At 42.1% G+C, this 16,841-nt stretch overlaps 1 protein-coding gene across 8 annotated transcripts in view; it reads left to right on the top strand.

Annotated features, from left to right (window-relative positions):
- Positions 1-16,841, top strand: part of LOC112584482 (C-type lectin domain family 2 member H) — a 70,226-nt gene that overhangs the window by 49,343 nt on the left and 4,042 nt on the right. For 3 of the 8 annotated variants that reach the window (XM_045165293.1, XM_045165292.1, XM_045165288.1), the window contains 2 exons: positions 5,525-5,658; positions 15,139-15,267. In XM_045165293.1, coding sequence (XP_045021228.1) covers positions 5,607-5,658; positions 15,139-15,267 — 181 coding nt within the window. In that variant the 5' untranslated portion in view covers positions 5,525-5,606. Of the gene's footprint in view, positions 1-2,567; positions 2,762-4,099; positions 4,446-5,500; positions 5,659-15,138; positions 15,268-16,841 lie in introns of those variants that run through there. The other 5 variants (XM_045165291.1, XM_045165289.1, XM_025283204.3 and 2 more) reach the window with 5 other exon arrangements.

Here is a 16,841-nt window from a genome sequence, read left to right as displayed (position 1 = left end):
AGTACCTGGCCTGGACAGGTGATTTGGGAAAATATAACCTGATTTCTCCCCAGATAGCTGTGCCCCTAAGCTGCCCTCTTCATGGGAGTTTGCAGAATGTTAGCAGGTGACTGGGAGATTCCTTAGGACAGGTCCTGTGGTCTGGGGATTAAGGGCTTTGAAAAGCTGGGAGAGGGTGGCCAGTGTTCCTAGTGAGCTGGTTCAAGATATTGCCCCCCTTTTTTCTCAATATAGCCTGACCCCCAGGAATGGCATCTTAATTGGAAACTAGAGATCCCTCTGGAACTGGCCTGAATTCCCCTCTTTTCCAGGGACACAAATGTCCAATGTTCTTGGGGAGATTTCTCTTTAAGCTTGGTTTGAATGTCCTCAAGGTCTCTCTGGCAAAATAAACGTGTTTTAAAAGAAGTTCCCCTCTTGGTGTCATACAGGTTAAGTGAGTGTGGTTAAGTGTTATGTGTTGTGAGTGTGGTTAAGTGTTACGTGTTGTGAGAGTGGTTCTGTTAAACTGGCCTGAGGTGATCTTCTAGAGGAGCTTCTCTGGTCCCTTTAATTTGGAATGAAGAATCTTCATTCTGTTGGGGATCTTCCATCTGTTGGGGATTTAGTTCTATAAAGAGCTTAAAGATATTGTTATGTATGTATATGTATATATATATATATATATGCCTCGAGGTAGAACCAGGATCCTGCCCCAAGCCTGCTCTTTTGTTTCTTGGCTGTTCCTCCTCCCTTGTCTTGTGTCCCTTTCCTTCCCTGATTAGCACCTGTTCTAATCTGCTCTTTAAAACTCAATGGAAAAATTGAGAAAGTAACACTGATATATATAAACTACCACGTGTAAAATAGATAGCTAGTGGGAATCTGCTATATAAAACAGGGAGACTAGCCTCTTGCTCTGTAATGACCTAGAGGGGTGTAATGTGGGGAGGAGAAGTGGGAAGCTCAAGAGGGAGTGGATATGTATATGTGTATATATATATATATATATATATATATAGTTATGTCTGATTCCCATTCTTGTATGGCAGTAACAAACGCAACATTGTAAAACAAGTATCCTCCAATTAAATATAGATAATAAAAAGAAATACCATAGGAAAATGTAAAAAACTATTAAAAGAAAAAAGAACACAAGGAAGATCTTAGGGCTGGAGTCTCTAACCTACAAACAAGAAATGGGGGACAGAAAGACTTCCCTACCCAGGAGCCCCACAGGGTCCTGCTTGGTTTCATTCCTGGGTTGTTTTTTTTTTTGGCTCACTTTCTCCACATCAGGGATCATACTTCTCTGCTTCTGTGCAATCTTTGCACTCCAGAGATTGTGAGTTTTTACCTTTGGATGTTGGGTATTTTTGCCTTTCTCTAAATATTCTTGAATTTGTTCCAAGTGAAGTTAAATTATTTGAAAGCAGGTCTATCCTTTTGGGTCTTCCTTTTAAGATTTGGGTAAAGGAAAAATCCACAGTTCTTCCTCACTGGCTCTTCTTTCCTGTGAATCTCCGTTATTACGCACACAGACCTGTTCACTTCTGACACTTTGGACACCAAGTGCACAAGACTTTCCTACTAAACAAATGACTGTCTGTGACACTAGCCTGGCGTTCCACAATTTAGCTCACTTCTAACACTATCAACCTGGAGATAGCATCAGATCCCACAGGTTAAGAGCTCAGCCCCACAAGATTGCCCCCCACCCCTACTTCAAGATGCCAATGCAAGTGGCAGGACCCAGGTTACAACTCCTGTTCAATTTGACTACAAATCAAAGAGATTATGAACCCTCCTCGATTTTGATTACTTTGCCAGAGTGGCTCATAGAGCCCAGGGGAACACTTGTGCTTACCAGTTTATAAACGGGTGTGATAAAGGATATAGACAAACCACCAGATGTAGAGATTATACAGGGTGAGATCTAGGAGGGTCTTGAAGGTAGGAGCCCACACAATGCCAGTCCCTGCACACAAGAAAGACTTTTCTTTGCCAACACATTCATGTATATCTCTGCTGTGTATACTTCACATTCTTTCCTTCTGCTGTGTGCTGTGCTTAGTCGCTCAGTGTTGTCTGACTCTTTGAGACCCCATGGACTGTAGCCTGCCAGGCTCCTCTGTCCATGGGGATTCTCCAGGCAAGAATACTGGGGTCAGTTTCCATGCCCTCCTCCAGAGGATCTTCCCTATCCAGGGATTGAACCCAGGTCTCCTGCATTGCAGATGGATTCTTTACCAGCTGAGTTACCAGGGAAGCCCAAGAATACTGGAGTGGGTAGACTCACCCTTCTCCAGGGATCTTCCCAACCTAGGAATCGAACTGGGGTCTCTTGCATTGCAGGCAGATTCTTTACCAGCTGAGCTACCAGAAAAGCCCCCATGTATACCTATCAGAGCTCAAAAATGTAGATTACCCTAATAGAGAGAAATTGTTTCTCATGGGGATAAAAAGAGGTAAAGGGTGGGAGGGAAGAACTTTCTTTCCCTTCCATCCAATTTTTCCTTCCTGAATAAATTCTAATATTACATCTTTTTTTCCCCCTCTCTCTCTGAAAACTGACTTTCCACCTTTAGCTATGGTTGTGAATAAAACATTTTTGATCCAGAGATGTGCATTAAAATACATGTGTACAGAGAGATGTGCTGGGAAATGAAGCTTTCTTTGAGAGGCCAGCATTTGCCAATCTTCATCTGGCTGCTGTGAGACCACTGGAAAGCACAGCATTATCTGCACAAGGCTGGGACCGCTTCTTCACCATGGGGTAGAAGTATGGGTGCTCCATGGCCTCTTTGTCAGTCAGTCTCTGTTGTTGGTCATATCACAGAAGTTTGTCCAGAAGATCTAGGGCCTCAGGGTTGATAAGGCATCTGTTTTCACTATGGATAAAATGTTTCCAGTGTTTCCATGAATGTTGTCCAAAATATCATTGAAGTGTAGATCTAGGTCTATGTGATACTTATTCCGATTCCCATGTAGCTCCTCTGTACCCAGAACTTTGGCAATGTGAACAAGCTGGTCATAGTCATCCTGTCCATGAAAGAAGTGCATGCATGCTAAGTCACTTCAGTTATGTCCGACTCTTTGCAGCCCCATGGACGGTAATCCACCAGTCTCCTCTGTCCATGGGATTCTCCCAGGCAAAAATACTGGTGCGGGTTGCCATGCACCCCTCCAGGGGACCTTCCTGACCCAGAGATCAAACCTGAATCTCTTACATCTCTTACATTTGCAGGCAGGTTCTTTACCACTAGCGCCACCTGAAAGAAGGGTTCCTTTCGAAAGATCATGCTTGCTAACATACAGCCCAAACTCCACATATCCAAGCTATACTCATACATCTGCTAGTCCACAAAGTGCTCTGGTCCCATGAAGTACCTGGAGGTCACTTGGACATTGTAGTCCTGGGCAGGATGATAAAGATCCCCTCCAGACCCCAGTATATCAGTCACAGTGTTTCTGGTGGTGCTCTTTCATGACATCGTGAGGTTTCATATTCCTGTGCATATTCCCTTGATGTGGCAAGTAATTCAGAGCTTTAAGTAGTTATAAAATAAAGGTATTTTTTTAAGGACATTAAAACCAGATATCAAAATCTGTCAGGATATGGGACAGATCTTAAAATCTGTATTATTGATATATTCAAATACCAGAGCTGGTCTCCAACACAGAGTCCTTCATGGTGTTAATCAGCTAAATGATAGTTGTTCCACCAGGAGAGTCCTCCAGAAAGGTCAACTTCTCATTTTCTCATTTTTTTTCTCCCCTGGCTTGAGGATTTTTAAAATCACTCTGTCACTGTTGGTGATGTTAACAGCCTCAAATACTTCACTATAATTTCCCCGACCCAAGTTTTCCAACCAGCTGGTTTTTGTTGATCAGCTGCTTGGTCGTGTCCGACTCTGTGACCCCCATGAACTGCAGCATGCCAGGCTTCCCTGCCCTTCACCATCTGCCAGAGTTTGCTCACACTCCTGTCCATCCAGTCAATGATGCCATCCAACTATCTCATCCTCTGCCACTCCCTTCTCCTCCTGCCTTCAGTCTTATCAGGGAGTGAGTCAGTTCTTTCCATGAGGTGGCCAAATTACTGGAGTTTCACCTTCAGCATCAGTCCTTCCTATGAATATTCAGGGTTGATTTCCTAAGTTTAGGATTGACTGGTTAGGTCTCCTTGCTGTCCAAGGGAACTTTGGCGCAGTAAGTGGTGCTGCACTTCCTAGCCCCTGTAGGAAGGCTCTGTACGTCATAGCCCCTGTACTCCCTGTTGCTCAAGGGTGGCTGGCCAGGCAGGCGGAGGCCGGGCCGGCGGGCGGAAGCCAGCCCAGGTGGCATCCGGTGGGCGGAAGCCCAGGCTAAGGCGGGTAGGCGGAGGCCGAGGGAGCCGCCAAGCGGGAAAGGCTGCCGGAGAAGGAGGAGCACAGCTGGCCTAGGGACAGGCAGCCACACCAGGGTAGGTTTGCGGGGGGCAGGCGGGCAGTGGGCCCCCAGGGTGGCTGGCCTAGCTGCCCAGTCTTTGGAGCAGCCTGAAGCCAGGCGTGGCAGGCGGCCCTCGGGCTTCAAGCAGCCTTCCTGGCTTGGCTCTCAGCTCCGAGTCTGCCTTGGGGTCATGGGCACCAGCATAGGCAGCTGCGCCTGAAAGGCCCGGGACATGATTTAATCCTTGTAGAAGTGCCGTTGCTCAGTCCTGTCCGACTCTTTGCGACCCCATAGACTGTAGCCTACGAGGCTCCTCCGTCCGTGGGATTTTCCAGGCAAGAATACTGGAGTGGGTTGCCATTGGCAAATGCCCAGTTTGTAATTGACAGGGTTTCCCACTCCCTCCCACCCTCCCCACCCCCCGCCACCTCCATCCTCATATACAAGTGATCAGTAAGCTGCTGGATATCCAAAGGGAACAGTGTACCTCCCTCGAGTTCTCTCCCTCTCTTCTGATACTCTGTAGTCTTACCCCTGCGCTTCTCCTGTTCACCTCAGGGAATCTCTTGGCATTTGTTGGTTTCCCTCTGCTTTGGAAAAGATCCTGATACTGGGAAGGATTGAGGGCAACAGTAGATGGGAAGGACAAAGGGTGAAATGGTTGGATGGCATCACCAATTCAATGGACTTGAGTTTGAGCAAATTCCAGGAGATAGTGAAGGACAGGGAAGTCTAGTGCTCTGCTGTTAGGGGGTTGCAAAAAGTCTGACGACTTAGCATCTGAACAACAAAAACCCACCCCGCTATAAGCTGGGGCAAGTGTAAGGCTCACTGTCCTTCATTGAAAGGTGCCCAATGATTGAAAAGGATTTTTTCTAACATTTTTTTTATTTTTAGTTTTTTCTTTTTAGTTGATTCAGACAGGAAGGTAAATCTGGTCCCTGTTACTCCATTGTGATAGGGAACAAAAGTCTGTGGAGTAGATCTTTCTAAGTTAAAAGCACTTTGCATTTTAAATTTAAGGTCTTGTCAACATTAAATTTAAAAGTCTTGTCAATTTCACTTATCTTGTTGCTGCTTACTCATTGAAGGAGTTTCCTGCTTTACTTCTCAGTTCCTGTTGTGGCAACCGCGGGAAAAGCAGTGCGGAATACCCTTGCTTACGTAGAAACATTACTCTGACAGAGACTTTGGAAATGTTGCCGAGTGACCCTACCTCCAGAAAAAGTGTGAAAGAGGGGAGATCTGGTAAGTGAAAATTGATAAACTTTGATAAAACAAAATGAGGGTTGAGGGAGGGGGAGCTCTTATACCACCAGCCACTGACAGGATAGAAATTGCACTTTAGGAATATCAGTACTTCACAGTTAACCTCCATAGAAGGAAATAGGTTTTGAGAGTCTAGAGGTGGGTGAGACGACAGGTGCGTAATTGTCACATCAGGTGTTTTGTTACTGGCAGGTTACTTAAATATTTCTGCACAGATTTAGGTTACAGAATTTTAAGAGAAAAATGTTCTCTGGATTTATTTTATTAGTCCTCATATTTTCCCCAGGTTGCAGGCAATTTTCACTCTGGCAAGTTGCATTATGATATTAAATAACAGATGATTATATTCCAGAGGTGATGGGAAACAGATACCAACAATTTTGTAATACATATAGTGATAAAAGTTGCCCATATCTACTGTGTAGCACAGGGTACTCTGCTCAATATTATGTAACGAACTAAATAGGAAAAGAATTTGAATAAGAATAGATTCATTTATATGTTAAAAGAATTAACCATGACACCTATTCTGTAGTCTGATTAAATGTAGTAGTGAGGTATTTAGAACCTGTTATTTGCTATTTGCTACAAAGACAGATTGTATTTAGACCCTGCTTTCAGGACTTCATCATCTCAGGGACAGACAAATGAATTTACTATCATTTGATGTGATCTGTGCTACAATGCATTTAATGAAACCTAGGGAGTTGGTGATGGCTGCTGCTTCTGAAGTTACTTTTGACTTGGGCCTTGAATGATGGTTTCACATTTTCTGGAGGAATAGGAGTAAAAGTCACAATTTCTTTTTTTTTTTTTAACTTTAAGTAAATACAAAACTATGTTTTCTTTCCATTGGGCACAAAAGTGCCCTGCAAAGTTTCCTTTTGGAATTAAGGGTAAATGTGATTTTCAGTAATATCATTAAGTGTTTCAGCTGAAATCTATTGAGGCTCATTTATGTGTCCAAATATTTTTCTTTGTCTTTCCCTCTGTCTCTTTTCCTCTTTATGTGTCTTTCTCTCTCTCACGAGGTCTGGTATACTTCTGTATTTATATATAGTGTTATTTATATATATCCATTCAGTTCAGTTGCTCAGTTGTGTCTGACTATTTGGGACCCCATGAACTGCAGCTCGCCAGGCCTCCCTGTCCGTCACCAACACCCCGACTTTACCCAAACTCATGTCCATTGAGTTGGTGATGCCACCCAGCCATCTCATCCTCTGTCGTCCCCTTCTCCGCCTGCCCTCAATCTTTCCCACCATCAGGTGCTTTTCAAATGAGTCATGTCAGCTCTTCTCATCAGGTGGCCAAAGTATTAGAGTTTCAGCTTGAGCATTAGTCCTTCCAATGAACACCCAGGACTGATCTCCTTTAGGATGGACTGGTTGGATCTCCTTGCAGTCCAAGGGATTCTCAAGAGTCTTCTCCAACACCACAGTTCAAAAGCATCAATTCTCCTGTGCTCAGCGTTCCTTATAGTCCAGCTCTCACATGACTACTGGAAAAAGCATTAGCCATTTAAGATCCACTATGATCAAAGGACCAGAGAATGAAAATAAGAGAGAGAGATTATAACAGAAGTATACTATATACACACACACACATATATATAGTATATATACTAATATATATACTGTAATAGTTTATATACTGTAATATATACTATTTATATACTATAATATGTATAATAGTTTATATATATATTATACTCCTCTATATATACGATATACTATATATGGTATATATATTATATAGATAATATATATATGTATATATACATGTGTGTACATACATATATGTACATATACTATACATATATGTGTACATATATGTACAAAACTATGTATACTATGTATACTATATATACATGCTATATGTATATATACTATGTATACATATACATACTATATAGTATACTATATATAGTATACATAGCATATTATGTATATATATACACATGTACATATATGTATACATATATGTACATGCATGCATGTGGCATATATGTGTACATGTATATATGTATATGTGTGATATATACACGTGTGTATGCACATATGTATACATGTACACATACATGTACATGTATACACATGTACACATATGCACATATACATGCACACGTGTGCATATGTGTGTACATGTACATATATGCATACATATATGTACACGCATACATAGTATATATACTATATACTCTGCTCATGCTGCTGCTGCTAAGATGCTTCAGTCATGTCCGACTCTGTGTGTCCCCATAGATGGCAGCCCACCAGGCTCCTACGTCCCTGGGATTCTATAGATTATATATATTATCATTGTTTACATACTATAATATACTACAATTTTCGTTCTCTGGCCCTTTGATCATAGTGGATCTTAAATGGCTAAGCTTTATATCATCCTTTTTAGAGTACATTACAAAGTAGTTTATACACTACCAGATATTGTCAGTAGTGATATAAAAATATGAGCATCTTTTAAATATAACCATTTTAGTTAAACAGTTTTGATATAATGAGAGCATCAGAGTATTAATGTAACATAGTAATTTATTATTAAAAGTATTTGCTGAAATATAGTACCTCTCTGGTTAATGTTATTATCAATATCACTGCATTAAAAAAAAATTGTACCATCCTGTCACTTTCCCCTGATGTCAGCTGAGAATTAATTTCTTACTGTTCTCTAAAGAGACTTTTGTTTAATAAAGCCATGACTAATTATTGACAAAAAAAGGTAAACTGCAAAAACTAGGACTATTGGTGAAACTGTTTGGTGTCATTACAGGGGCTCCAAAGAGTTCCGGTACCACAGTTCTTTATCTTTGAGCCCAAAAAAAATTCACTGAGAGGCAAAGTGATGAATAAGTGACAGTCGCTCAGTCATGTCCGACTCTTTGCGACCCCATGGACAGTAGCCTGCCAGGCTCCTCTGTCCATGGAATTCTCCAGACCAGAATACTGGAGTAGGTAGCCCATCTCTTCTCCAGAAGATCTTCCCAACCCAGGTATTGAACCCAGATCTTCCATATTGCAGGCAGATTCTTTACCATCTTAGTCACTAGGGAAGCCCTGGTGATAGATAAGAAGTGATTTTTTAGAATGGAACAATTGTGAGGCTTTTGAGTGGGTGGGCAGTGTCCTCCTGCACTGCAGAACTTACTGGGCTACGGTCAAAGGAAAAGTAGGTGGTGGAGAAGACCTTCTTTGTCTTTCCTGAGTACATGTCATGCTTCCATCATCAGCTCCTCTCTGTTCTTCTGTGAGATAATTTCTAACACCATTTTTCAAACTAGAAATTTGAAGGTTATTGTGTTCAGAGTGTAACATAAAAGCCATATGAATTTAAAGGGACACAGGAAGAGGACACACCACAGGAGAGTGTAAGGGAGGAAGATATTTTCCTCTGCTCTTCTAAACCAGAAGAATTAAATTGACATGAGACAGATATCAAAAATCAAACAAAAGTTTGCAGACTGATGAAATATATGCACCTTAATGTTGAGATTTACCTTTTATTCGATGAGAATTTTTAGGTCTTCAAGCCTGGAAGACAATGTCTCATGTAACCCCATAAAAACTGCTCTGAGGAGAGGGGGGAGGAGTCAGGTTATGTAGAAGTTTGGAACAAGGGGCAGGTAATCTGAACATCCAAATTATTGTGATTTAAAGAAAACTAGATATCCCAAGTTAAGAAATGTAGTGATTTCTTTGTACTAGAAGATGCAAGAGTCTGGGCTCGCTGAAATCATTCCCTTGATATGCACGTCAGCTGTCTGGGGTTGGTCTCCTGAACTTTTCCTTATGCTCACGGCAGGGAGGGCTGCAGCTTAATGACTGAGAGATAGCAAGTATCATTCTCCTTCCTAAGCACACTCAAGGCTCAGAATTTCACATTTGGAGGGTCAAAACTGCTGATGGCTGTGACATCCTGGTTTATTGATACGGCAAGAAATTCCACATCTCAAGTTGAATCGTATGTATACATGAGACACACCCAGGAAAACTGAGTAACTCACCAAAATGGCCAATAGCTTCACCTTAAATAGCATCTTCAGCTAAAGACAAAAGATGTTGGAGGTATTGGTTTGGGACTTCAGAAAGAAGGAAATAGAAATGGAAAAGCAAAAGTTTGGTGAATAAATGTTTGCAGGGCTGTGCAGAGACAAAGATCTTTAGGGCCACGATGGACTCTGATCTCTAGGCCCTGCCCAGTTTCCCCCACCCCACTCAGGCCCATATTCTTTGCAGATATTTCTGGTGATAGCTCTCTTCTAAACAGCCCCGCTATCTAAATTTTTTAAGACAGATAGAGCGAAGATCAAATATTCTTCCTGGATTTTGGGTGCCGTGCTAATTTCCAGGTTGAAATAATCTACATGCTGAAGAGACATTTTTGGGGTGGCAAATTTTATTTGCATACAAAAAAACAGAACAGAAGTAAGTAAGCAAGAAAGAGAAATGAAACAAGGGAGGGTGTTAGGAGAAAGATATAGAGAAATAAGAAGAAAAAGGGAGGACTTTTAGAATACTGTACTTAGTCACTCAGTCATGTCTGCCTCTTTGCAACCCCATGGACTGTAGCCTACCAGGCTCCTTTGTCCATGAGGATTCTCCAGGCAAGAATACCATGACCTCCTCCAGGGGATCTTCCCAACCCAGGGATCAAACCCAGGTCTCCTACATTGCAGGCAAATTCTTTACCAGCTGAGCTACCAGGGAAGCCCCTTTTAGAATATTAGTAAGGGGCAAATAGGAGGTCCATTGGAGAGAGGTAAGGGGAGATTCACATCTTACTCTTCTAACAATGAAAAAAATTGTGGAAGTGTAAACTTAAAAACGTATTCACAACCTAAAAGTTGAGAGTATTACCGAGCCCAAGTTCACTCTGCTCACCCCTGACAATAGGCTAATAAATCGGAGAGACAAGGTGTTGAGGCAAGGAATATGACTTTATTCAAAGAGCTGGCTGACCAAGAAGATGGCTGACTAACATCTTGAAATAACCATCATGTCAGGGTCTGGATGCCAGGTTATTTTATGGATCAGAGATGGGGGGAGGTGAGGAATCAAAATAAAAAGAAAATAATTGATTTTTGTCAGTATCTCTTAGAATAGCAGGCCTCACGCAGAGGGATGTGTTAGTTTCACTTCTTTACGTCAGTCTTGGGTGGTGTGACATGAAATATTTGCTGTGATATCAATAAACAAAGATGAAACAGCTCTCTGCAGTTCTGGCCACCAAATGTGAATTTCTCAATCAGGCTGGTAATCAACAGGGGAGGGGTGCCATTTCCCACACAAAGAACAGGAATATCATAGCCCTTCACAGATGAGAGGAGTCAGACTCTCTCCCTGTGAGCCAAACAGAGGCACCCTTGCCCAACAGGCAGGCAGAAGTGGGGAGGCAGGGCTCCCTGAGGCAGGCCATTGTGTATGCCTGTAATAACAAAAGCAGTGAAATGAGAGTTAAAGTCACAGAAACAGATCCTGTATGGAGTCAAAATTAACCCTTCCTGGCTGCAAGAGTCATGTTTTATTCAGTGGGAACTTTCAGAACTTAAGCCAGGGAGAGAGCATCTCAAATAACCCTGAGAGAACTGCTCCAAGGAGGCAAGAGGGGAGCCAGATGGTATAGAAACTTTGCAACAAACAGCATGTAGCCTTTGAATATCAAACAATTTTTTTGTAAATTAAAGAAAACCAGATATCCCAGGTTAAGGAATTTAGCACTTTTCTATGTATGGGAAGATGCAAAAGTCTGGTCTCACTGAAATCATTCCTTTGATACGCACCTCAAATATATGGGGCCAGTATCCTGTGTTTTCATATCCTGAGTTCCTTCAGGGCTCAGCATAGAGAGTGGCTGCAGTCTGAGGGTTACTAGAAGGAGGGATTTCTCCTCTTCCTAAGTTCCCTCAGGGCTCGCCAGCTCACCATTCTATGATGACTGCGATTGCTCATTACTGTGGCGTCCTTTGCTTACTGTTAAGGCCGGAAATCTTCCATTTCTCAGAAGTCATAACATACAGAATTTCAAGACAATTTTGCTTTAATGCAGAACCGGAAAGAATGAAGATGGAAAGTTTCATATGGAGCCAAAATCCAAATGCCATTGTATAGCATTTAAAGAAGTCATTCCTATATCCGCCCCCCACCCCACCCCAGCCTAGCATTTAAACTCAGGCTCCTGAACATTCTAGGTGATATAGGTGCAATGAGTGAAATGTGGCAGTTAAAAGAAAGTTAGCAGGAACTCTTAAAAGTATAATTAACATTCAGTAAAATTCAGCTTTTGGTGTACATTTCTATGAGTTTTGACAAATACATATAATCATGTGGCCACAGCACAATAAGAGTACACCCCACACCCCCTAACACACATACACATGCTCTCTGTATATATTTATTTCCTCTCTTCTCATCATATGGCAACCAATGATTTGTTTTCTATTTTGATACTCTTGCATTATAAGAATGCCCACAGAGTCAGGTTTTTCTCACCAGCATAATGCATTTGAAATTCATTTATATTGTACTGTATATCAATAGTGTAGACTTAATAAAGAGAGACATTATTCACAAGGACTTTCACAATAGGAAACACTCTGTGAAAAAGATTCTCATTTTTAAGTAAGGCAAGGAGGAGAACAGAACACTGTTTGGAAGAGAGAGCGCAGTGGAAGAGCAGGTGGCATTTCCAAAGTCACACTTCTCACTTGTGTTCTAGGGACAGAAGGTCATGATAACACATGAGTTGGGAAGCATCTCACTGCTTTCTTTAGTGCCCTTTTACATTTTCAGGCAATCCAGAGTTTTCAGGGTCTCTGTGGAAGAGAAAGTCTCAGTTAAATTTACAGAGTCAAATGAAGATAATAAATGAGCAATTGTATAGTCAAGGCTATGGTTTTTCCTGTGGTCATGTATGGATGTGAGAGTTGGACTCTGAAGAAGGCTGAGCGCTGAAGAATTGATGCTTTTGAACTGTGGTGTTGGAGAAGACTCTTGAGAGTCCCTTGGACTGCAAGGAGATCCAACCAGTCCATTCTGAATGAGATCAGCCCTGGGATTTCTTTGGAAGGAATGATGCTAAAGCTGAAACTCCAGTACTTTGGCCACCTCATGCGAAGAGTTGACTCATTGGAAAAGACTCTGATGCTGGGAGGGATTGGGGGCAGGAGGAGAAGGGGACGACAGAGGATGAGATGGCTGGATGGCATCACTGACTCGATGGACATGAGTCTGAGTGAACTCCTGGAGTTGGTGATGGACAGGGAGGCCTGGCATGCTGTGAGTCATGGGGTCGCAAAGAGTTGGACATGACTGAGCGACTGATCTGATCTGGTCTGATCTGAAGCATGGGGTCAAGCTTTTCTTTTTTCTTAGTACAAAGTGGTCTTTACCTTTTTCCCAGCTGAAGGATATTTGATTGTTGCCAGTTTTTGGTGACAATAAATAAAGTTATTATAAATGTTCAAGTATAGGTTTTTGTATAAATGGAAATTTCCATTCCTCTTGCATAGATACCTAGGGATGGCATTGCTAGGGCATGTGGTGAGGTTATGTTTGCCACACCTCACTGCCAAGCTGTTTTCCAAAGTGGCTGTACTGTTGCATTTTCAACAGTTCATGAGAATTCCATTTCTATCATTTCTTCACCATCATTTAGTTTTGTTATTTTATTTGCCACTCTGATACACATCTTGTGGCAGCTCACTGGATTTTATGTTTCCCTAGTGACTGGTTGGAGCTTTCCAGGTGGCTCAGTGGTATAAAGAATCCCCCTGCCAAGCAGGAGACATAGGTTTGATCCCTGGGTTGGGAAGATGCCCTGGAGAAGGAAATGGCAAACCATTCCAGAATTCTTGCTTGGGAAATCCCATGGACATAGGCACCAAATCCTACAGACAGAGGAGCCTGGCAGGCTACAGTCCATGGGGTCGCAAAACAGTCAGACAAGGTTTAGAAACTAAACAACAACAATGACTGGTTATGTTGGTTTCTTGATTCATGGGAGCCAGCAGGAGTGATAGTAGCTGCCTATGGCCACGCAAGTCCACAGTCCTTAGGGTGAAAGGTGGCCTGGGTTACCAGGAGCCTGCCAGGAGTCTAATCTCACAGTAGTCACTTGGCTCACTGGAGCTGGCAGACACTGGGGAGAGGGGGACCTTGGTTAGTGAGTCTGCAGGGTGTCACCCAGGGCTGAAGGAGTCAGACTGATGTGATGCTAGAGCAGGTAGACCTGGAATCTGTAGTCAAGTCAAGCACCGTTTTACTCTCCTTTTCCCACAGGGAGAGGGTCTCTCTCTGTGCTGGACTGCAGAGTCCTGAGGGAAGGGTTTGTGGGGCCTGGTCCCCAGGAGTTCACCAGGAGCCAAGTGTCACAGGAACCCCACCTGGAGCTGCTGGAATTGGCAGATGCAGTGGGAGACAGGAGCTTGGCTCCTAGGAGCCCACAGGAAACCTGGGGTGGAAGCTGTCTGAGACTGCATTATGTGCCAGAATTGCTGGAGTCAAGGAGCTGGGATGAGGCAGGGAATGGATGTGCCTGAAATCCTTGTCTTTTCGGAAGGTATTTTCATGTGCAGATGATTTTCAAATTACTGTTTCTAGTGGGAGGTGAGTGGATACCATGTCTAGAAACACTTTCACTTCTTCCTAATCTCTATATGTCTTTTATTTACTTTTCTTGCCTTATTGGCACTGATAGAACCTCTAGGAAAATGTTAAATTGGATTGGTGAGAACAGGCATCCTTGCCTTGTTCCTGACCTTTAGAGGAAGGTATTCAATTTTTCACCATTAAGTATCACGTTAGCTGTACTATCTCTATGAAAAGTGAAAGTTCAGTTCATAATTTGCTGGGCTTTGTTATGTGGGATGACTCACGTTTCTCCACATTTTATGTCTATGCATGCATGCATGCATGCTAAGTTGCTTCAGTCATGTTTGACTCTGGGCGACCTTACGGACAGCAGCCCACCAGGCTCCTCTGTCCACTGGATTCTCTAGGCAAGGATACTAGAGTGGGTTGCCATTTCCTTCTCCTTTTATGTCTATATCGATGGTCTCTCTTCTTCTGTTACTGTGATGAATTATATTGATTAGTTTTCTAATGCTCCTCTTAGAACTTCTAATCAAATTTGTTATTTGTGGAGGTAAATCTGGATTGTTTGTATGTTTCGTTTTCATTCTGATTTCTAGTCTGTCTGTCTCTTACTCTCTTATTAGTTCTTCTTAGAATAACTGGAAGACCCTCCAGGGGAAAAATACTGTTTCTCTTATCTCTGGGTCGCTTTTAGGCCATGGCCATCTCTCCTGGACATGGACCTTTTGTGAGAGAGTTTGGCAATAGGGGAGGTGAGGTACAGTGGATTTTACATGTTGATTCTGTGATACATTTAAGTTTTTCTTTTAATGCTTCCATGAAATTGAGATTATGACATTTCTCTTTATAGATAAAGATCTCCGAAAGAAATGCCTGGCAATTATATCTCCTGTTACACCTGCCAAGCTTTGCTGCTGCATCCTGATTATTTTTATACTTGTAGCTCTAAATGTGGTGACACTTTCCGCTCTTCTGGCAGGTGAGCTCCCTGTTCTCCAAACCGTACCATGTTCTTTGCACATTCACATTGTCAATAAATATTTATTGAGCTCCATTATGTGCCAGGGTGTGTGATATGTTTGAGGTATATCAGTGAACAAAACATAAAAAATTCCCAGGGAACTCCTGTTCTATTAATAGCAGGAAGATGCAGATATTATAATATAAGGTAACAGATTGAGATGAATATAAGTGTCCAGGGTCAGCCTCCTTGACAAGATGACTTTTCAGCAAACCTGAAGGAGATGAAGGAGCCATGTGGCTATGTGGAGAAAGCACTCCAGATGGCAGGAACAAGTAGAATGAAAGGAAGAATCTCCTGGTAGGTTTGGGGAACAGCATGGAGGCTTCTACAGCTGAAGCAAGGTGGGAATGAGGAAGAGTAACGGGCTGGGGGTCAGGGAGGTCACAGCCTAATGAGGCAGGTAAAGACTTGAGCTTTTAATCTGAGCACAGTGGGGGGTATCAGGAAAAGGGAAATTGTAGGAGAGGAATGCCATGGTGTAAATTTCATTAGAATAAAACCATTTTGACTGTTGGAAGAAAAGTTAGACTTTGGGAACACCTACTAGAGTAACCTTATAGAAATCCACACCAGAGGGGACTGTGGCTTGGCCCTGGTGATAACAGTGGAGGTGGGACCTGGTGGCACAATCTGTCTCCAAAGTTGAACCAACAGTATTTCCTATCAGATTGGATAAGGAAGGAAAAAGTGAGGTTATGAAGGAAAAACACTTATTCTTCCCATAGCCTGATATGGGAAGATACCTCTGATATCGTGCTGGTTTCAGAGCATCTAACAAGGGCCCAAATATTTTTATACATATTTAACAGAAATACATATAAAATAGCATTTGCAGAAACACTGGAAATACTACATTGTATTTGTGGTACTAAAATCATTAGTTGAACTATGCCATGTTTTGTCTACTAGAAGGTTTTATACCCCTAAGAGATGTAGCATAGTAAAATCTAGGAAAGGTAAAGAGTTTGCCTTTCTTTTGTCAAGAGTAAGAAAGACTGATATTAAGGAGATGTGGGGAATGGGAAATCCGTATGATGCTAAGAAAGCGTACTACAGGAATTAAATGCTACAGAAATTGATTTCCTTAAAACCATTTTGTTCGTGGACCCCTGAGAAGTGAGATGCACAGATTCTCTGCTTGAAGATCAGTGGATGATGGCTTTTGTGCCTGAGATAAGACTGTTAGTGATGACTCTGGGAGGCAACAATCAAATGTACCATATGTACTTCAAGACTGACCTCAGGGGAAAAAGTCACCATATAAAATATATATATATTCATATGTTAGTTTTTCACAGAACATTCTTTCCAAGGCAAATTCTATCTGATAAAATCATTTATTAGATTACTACACTAAGCTAGTGGTAACAACTACCACTAGCTTGCACTCAGCAAGTGACCACAGATCTCAATACTGCATTTCCCAAGAAACCAAAAAAAGAAAAGAGATCTCAGAGAAGTCTGCTCTTTTGGCATGCAGCAAAGTACAATCACTTTTCCACACACTAACTAGCAGTTGGTATTTTATA

The sequence above is a fragment of the Bubalus bubalis genome, chromosome 4, assembly GCF_019923935.1.
Source record: "Bubalus bubalis isolate 160015118507 breed Murrah chromosome 4, NDDB_SH_1, whole genome shotgun sequence".
In the NCBI taxonomy this organism is placed as follows: domain Eukaryota; kingdom Metazoa; phylum Chordata; class Mammalia; order Artiodactyla; family Bovidae; genus Bubalus; species Bubalus bubalis.
The sequence above is the reverse complement of the archived record's forward strand: the minus strand, read 5'-3'. Positions and strand labels throughout refer to the sequence as shown.